Source organism: Prosopis cineraria, unplaced genomic scaffold (genome assembly GCF_029017545.1).
Source record: "Prosopis cineraria cultivar Desert tree isolate PC_DT_omini unplaced genomic scaffold, ASM2901754v1 PC1, whole genome shotgun sequence".
NCBI lineage: Eukaryota > Viridiplantae > Streptophyta > Magnoliopsida > Fabales > Fabaceae > Prosopis > Prosopis cineraria.
Window position 1 is genome coordinate 56,012,642 of NW_026555332.1, and position 6,452 is coordinate 56,019,093.

At 36.0% G+C, this 6,452-nt stretch overlaps 1 protein-coding gene across 1 annotated transcript; it reads right to left on the reverse strand.

Annotated features, from left to right (window-relative positions):
- Window positions 1-229: 229 nt before the first annotated feature.
- On the reverse strand, window positions 230-3,094 carry LOC129307928 (uncharacterized). Its single transcript, XM_054948886.1, has 3 exons — window positions 2,781-3,094; window positions 2,283-2,689; window positions 230-1,698 (listed from the first exon to the last, which is right to left on the reverse strand). Exons 1-3 carry the CDS (start codon window positions 2,844-2,846, stop codon window positions 465-467), a joined length of 1,707 nt encoding a protein of 568 aa, XP_054804861.1. The 5' UTR covers window positions 2,847-3,094; the 3' UTR covers window positions 230-464.
- Between the last annotated feature and the right edge of the window lie 3,358 nt (window positions 3,095-6,452).

The window sequence follows — 6,452 nt, forward strand, 5'->3', positions numbered from 1 at the left end:
CTCTCGCTTTCAATGACTCTATTAATGGCTCCTGTTGCTACAGCAACAATAAAGACATTATTTCCATTTACCCGTTTCAAAACCTAATTTCTCCTGCATCAGAAACAAATGGATCAAGTTCCATCCACAATTGCAAACTCATTATTTACTCTTAGTCCATTGTAAGTTTATTAATAATATGGCTACCTTAAGGCCAAATTTAAATGGGATTCATCGAACTGAACAGAAGTTTCGATCAAGTTTAGGGCCGAAGTAGAGATTTTAAGTACTGATATCCTGTACACCTGACATAGATAAAAGACAACTAATAAAGAAAGAAGAAAACGTTTAAAAAACGGGTGACAAAATTTTCCGGCAATAAAAAAGTTTCCATTTTGTACAGTCGAGCAAATGAACCAGAGAATCCCTCTGCCGGCGACAATCCTATAGGGCACTCAATTTTCTTTCTACAAGGATTTAATTCATCAGCAGCTCAGTGCCTCGTACTTCACCGGAATTGGATTGTTAAATCCAGCCTGCGAAAGCAAATTCCCAACAGCAGCAAGATCACGGCAAAATACACCTTGGAAAACCGACGAATTCGCAATCGAAGAAGATACTGATGCGGGTTTATTTTCCACTGAACAATTATTCCTGTTGCCGCACAATTTCTCTGAGACATTCAAATTAGACTCTCCTCTGCACTCAGCTGCTTGTGCGGCTTGTAATGCAGCAGCTGCTTTCTTTCTCTGTTTTTCAGCTGCTTCCTCATCCATGATCATAGCCATTATACTTGTGTACCCCTTCTGAAGCAATCTATAAAGTAACAAAGCTGACATTTTAGCTCTTTCCTTAACTGATTCAAGATCACGTTCGTCCGCTAGCTCGCACCGATCAATAAAGTTGAAAGCTTTATCAGGCTTGTGTCGTAAGCAAAGCAATACATGAGCTCTCTCCAGCTCCGAACGAGAACACCCACGTGGCAACCCAATCAGAGCATAGTAATCCACGTTGTTAGTTTCTCCAGAAGCCACTCTTCGTTTCAGTTCTTGGATTTTAGTGGTGAGAGTGCAGAGTTTCCCAGGAATTTCTCTGTACCTCACATTGTGACGCTTCCAAGCAGGACCTGGAAGCTTTCTATCCCGCAGGATCGAATTATACAGAAGTTTCAAGTGTTCAAGGTCGTGCAAGCAATCCGGCAAGCATCGAATTGTTTCCAGGAGGGAGGCTCTGGTATCGAGAGCTTGAATGCAAGACGGGTCGAGCGCCAGAGTCCGATTACAGTCAGCAATGGACTCTGCAATTCGACCGGCAGAGCGGTAGGAGGAGGCTCTGAGCATATAACACTCGGCGAGAAAACCTTGCGGCACGTTGCGGCGGCCTTCAACGATTTTGGAAAAGTGTCGAATGGCTTCAGAGTAGAGACCAGCATCGAGGGCGGCTAGTGCCGCCGTGCGACGTCGGAGGAGGAGCTTGATGTGGCTGAGGAGTTGGGTGATGCCTTCGAACTCGGTGAGAGGTGTTTTGTGAGGAGTGGAGGGTGTTGGGTTGGAGGCGTCCCCGGAGAAGGTGATTGCTGTTAAGAAGAAGCTGTCTTCAGACCAGCAAACGCTTTCGCGGCGGAAGGCGTCACTGGCAATGCGTTTACCTGTTTGTAGAAGAACCATTGCATCCTCCATTAGACCTAGATGGCAGCATGCTTTGCCCAGAATTAAGTACCTGTAATTTGCATTAGATTGAGAAACAGAGTCAACAACTTACGATTTGCGACCCACATCTCATTTCTAAGAAACTAAACGAGCACACTGTAAAAACGGAGTTGAGTAACAATCTTCAAGAACGAGCTTTGTAATATATGAAATCTGCGGACATTCGACACGAACCCGTTACTTTTATTTAGTTTTTTTTTTTCATTTGAGAAAAATCATAGCGTTTCGGTTGGAGCCAACGATTTCATTTATCTATCTATTGATATTGAAATTCAAATTCAAATTAATTAAAAAAAATTCATCACTAAGGAACAGTAACAGCATTGCACATTGCACATGCGGAAAAATCATAATAGTAAGCAATTTGTGTGTTTTACATTTTAAAAATCATGTATTAGAAACCAATTCATGATAGCTGGCACGATCATTTAATCAGTGTAACATGAACACCGATCTGGTTTCAGACATAAATGCAGACATTACTAGCCAAAGCTAAACTGAAGAGAATCCAAATTAAATGGAGCCGAAAAACAGGGTCGGGTTTAGAGGCTAAAAACGATGGAACAGGAAGAGAGTAAAAGGATGTTAATTTACCTCCACTGCGCTTTTTTGTCGCAGCTTTTGAACAGTCCTGCCATGACTTTCTTCTTCAAGTCCGATACAGAGAAGCATTTGAAACTCTGATCCCGACCCGACAACTCGGATGAGGATGAAAGGAGCATCAACCCCTCCCTGGAAAACTGTTGCGACGAATTATCAGTAGAAAAGGAGGCCGAGTCTTCGCTGGTCATTTTGAGGCTCGGAATGTCGTCTTGAAGCATATCGGCCACCTCCTTGAACCGCCGCAGAAACAGAAGAGACCTGGCTTTGAGTTCCAGGGCTTTGTCTAGGCGCGGATAGATGGCCAGAGCCGCGTCTAGAAGGTTCAGAGCCGAAGCGATTTCGCTCTGCTGTTGGGTGGCAATCAGGGCGCGAGCATCTCTAATGTGTTTCTCAACAATCTACAGACACAAGCAAGGAGACGTTAATTTGCAGGAAGAAAACAGAAATTCAGAGACATTGAAAGAACAGAGTGGGGGAAAGCAAATTAACCTTACGGTTGGTAAGCCACCAGTGCTTCTTGTCGGAAGCGTTGGGGGAGGGAGTAGCGACGGCCATGATGGAATGAAGCAGAAGAAGATTGAATGTTGGACTGGAACATGAAATTGCGAAGGTGGCTTTCTCTCTCCCCCGTTCCGCACTTAAAGCAAGCACATATTTCCTGCGCTCTAATAATGAAGGGAGAGAAATATATAGGCAGAAGGATGAGCAAGAGAGGTTCAGGACTGGGAAGAGGGCGACGAAGGAAATGAATTCATGTAAATATTTGGGGAGATGGTGCGGGGAGAGAGAGAAGGAGGGAGCGTAGAGTAAAAGCCTTGAAAGAAAAATGGACAGCTTTGACCCTTATGGAAAAGCCTTCGTCCTTCGCCTTCACAGCTGGCGACGCATCTCGTCTTTCTCTCTCTTCCCCAGGTTTAACTCACTAGGTTTCTGCTAACAATTTTTTTCAAATGGCATCGCAGTTCTCGATCCTTTTAATTATATTTACTTTTTTTAAAAAAATTTCATGCGACAGATATTTTTAAAATCACAAATTAATATGTAATAATATTTTTCAGTTTATTTTTAGACTAATTTATCAGATATTTTTAAAATAAGATATTGTTATCAATATTTTCTCTATTAAAAAATAATGTATTTTTTAAGAAGTCGAATGTTCAAAAATATAATATATTTTTAATCTTTTGAGGTGTAATTATTATTTTTTTTAAAAGTATTTCTATTGATAATAACTTTATATTTATTATAGGATATTTAATAGAGGTAAATATAAAAAAATAGAGTTAATTAAAAAATAAGTAACTATTTTATTAGAGGATAAGATTTAATTAAAAATGCTTTACAGTTTTTAACAAAAGAAGTACATTTTAATTTATGAGATATTTTTAGATAAAATAATGAATAGTAATAAAAGTTATTAAATATATTTTATAACTTTATTTTTCAAAATAAAATACAACAAAAACTTTTATTTAATATTCTAATTGTAAAAAAATGTTAAAAATATTTTAAAAAGGACAATGTTGGAAAAGTATTGATAATAATATTTCATTTTTATCAAAATATTTGAAAGAAGCTGAAGGAGTATTACGTTTGTTATATTTATAATTTTTTTTCTTTATCTGATGAACACAATGAAATGAAGTGGGGGGAATATGAATGTAAAATATAAGATAAGATGCGAAATTTTCTTTTTCTCTGATGATAAAGTGATCTGCTGCGAACAAAATAACAAATAATGTGACGGGTTGCAGCTGGTGATAACAACTTTATGATGCAGATCCTCTCCGGTTTGCCCCAGCGTCTCTCAGCGTCCCAATCTGATACCTTGAATAAATGTTCAATGCTCCATATTTTACCACATTATTTTATATAAAAATAATTTTATTTTAAAAAATAATTCTTTCACCTTATTCTAACAAATTTCTCTTTAGATTTTTTAAATAATTATTTATTAAATATATCAAATCAAAGTTTAAATAAGTTATATCATCAGTATTTGCTTACAGTCTAATTTATTTTATAATTTTTTAAAAATAAATTTTTGTTAAATAGATCATGCTAGAGTTTAAATAAATCATACTATAAGTACCTGCTTATATTCTAATTTAATTTGTAAAAAATTTTAAATAAATTTTTGTTAAATAAGTCAAGTTAGAGTTTTTAGAACAAATTTTAAAAATAAAAAATGAAATAAAAACATCAATTTAATGAAATAATTTTTTTTTATATGCGATGATGTAGCAAAATATAAATCATTGGATATTTATTCAAGGGACCAGATTGGGACGCTGAGGCAAACTGCTTTTGAGAGGATCTGCATCCGGCGATAACCGGTAACCAATCTCGAGTCCTTGGGTTTAAGTAACAACCAAGGCACTAACCAGTAAATGCACAGGAAAAAAGCTCTCGCAGTTTATTAAAAAAAGAGAAAAGAAAATTACTGCCCGATGTTACTGCCAAAATAAGCAGAGCATTTGCCGCCTTGTTAGAATCGATCTCCAATCCATGATAAAACTGAAATCGTGGAATTTCCCATCATTCATTGTATTCTGTAAGTTATACTTTGAGTTGAAATAAGAAATCTGGCTAACACAATTCAACTCTTGTCTAATTAGAGATTGAAAATGGCCAACCTAATTCATCCGTGCTAGGTAATTACATGTGCTTAGACTCAAAAGCCATGTTTCCTTGATTTTGACTATTTTTTCAACCCTAGCCTAAATTGATCAGGTTTAGAAATCGGCTCAGAGCTTGAATAATATTTTTAATTTGAACTTCTGATTATCATGGCACGTATCCAAACTTTAAAGGGCCAGGAAATTTCTCTTTTGGCCAAAAAAAGGGACTGGAAATGAGTATCTAGAATCTTTTTTTTTTTTTTCTGGCACAAAATATCTAGAGTCTAGTTTGCGTTATACAAATTCAAGTTCTTAAATCTAAACTGAATAATACAAACCCATGTTTTTAAAATATGAATTTTTAAAGACAAATAGAAAATTAAATATGTCTTAATCCTTATCTCTCATTCAGAAACAAAATATTTGACCCTTTAAAAATAGGCTTATCTGTTGGAGGTGGAGGTGTTATCTTAATGATTTCACCCATTTTAGTTTCATCGCCATAATAAATACCCATCAAAATGTGTTATTTTCATATTTTTCGAGCTTATTAGTGTCTCAAAAGTCTTTTTATACTCAAAATTTCAAAGAGCTACATCTAAATATCCAATCCCGCCTAACCCTTAATTTTACCTTTCGACATGACTGTACTTACCAACAGATTAGACTCGAACTCCTCTAATCACAAAACACCCATCCCTTATTTTCAATCACCCATCGGCAATGCAATATTGTCTAGGTGCGCCCCCACCCCCAAAAATAAAAAATAAAATTATCCAATTAATATTCAATAAAAAAAGTTATTAACAAGTATGCATAAGAATAATTACTCCTGTTTTAACCCCGAATACACTAAAAACGCTATCCTGCATAGACAAATTCCATTATGTGATTTTTTATGCGTTTGCATATATAAAATCTGATGTGATTTGTATAATTTGTGATTCACATTATGACATGTAAAATTTATATTTAACTAACATCAAAAGAAAATTCCAACCCAGGGAAAACGTTATTCTAGGGTGACGACAACAAATTCGAATAGTGCCAGGCCTGAAATCCATTATATCGAAGAAGCGGGTATGAACACAGCACGTGGCAAGTCTTGAAGCGAGATGAAATCTTGTTAAAATTTTTGGAAGATTCATAACACATTTATACATATACAGCACGTGAAGTCTGAAAAACAAATACAACGTGAAAAGAATGTTAAATACCCCTAAAAGGCGGCTCATAGAAAGAGAATACCTAATAAATTTATAAATCACATTTTATTAATATGATCTCTCGATACGAGTCTCATATTACCTTTCAAAAGTTTGTATCCACGACTCTTTACTTCACACGGCCTTTGGCCAATCAGCCTCTTAGTATGGGGTTTTTTTTTGCGAACAACAATTCTCAATCAAAACATCAATGTTATGATGACAAATTCTTTGATTATAACTTACTCCCAAAAAACATCTCATAAAGGGAAGACATCTAATTAATTTATAAACTACACTCCACCAATGTAATTCTTTCAATGTGGGACTCAAGG

Coding starts and splice junctions, on each gene's coding strand:
- LOC129307928 (XM_054948886.1), bottom strand. CDS start 2,846: ATGGCCGTCGCTACTCCCTCCCCCAACGCTTCCGACAAGAAGCACTGG. Junction 2,690..2,780: donor GGTGGCTTACCAACCGTAAG/GTTAATTTGCTT, acceptor TTGTGTCTGTAG/ATTGTTGAGAAACACATTAG. Junction 1,699..2,282: donor GACAAAAAAGCGCAGTGGAG/GTAAATTAACAT, acceptor TGCAAATTACAG/GTACTTAATTCTGGGCAAAG.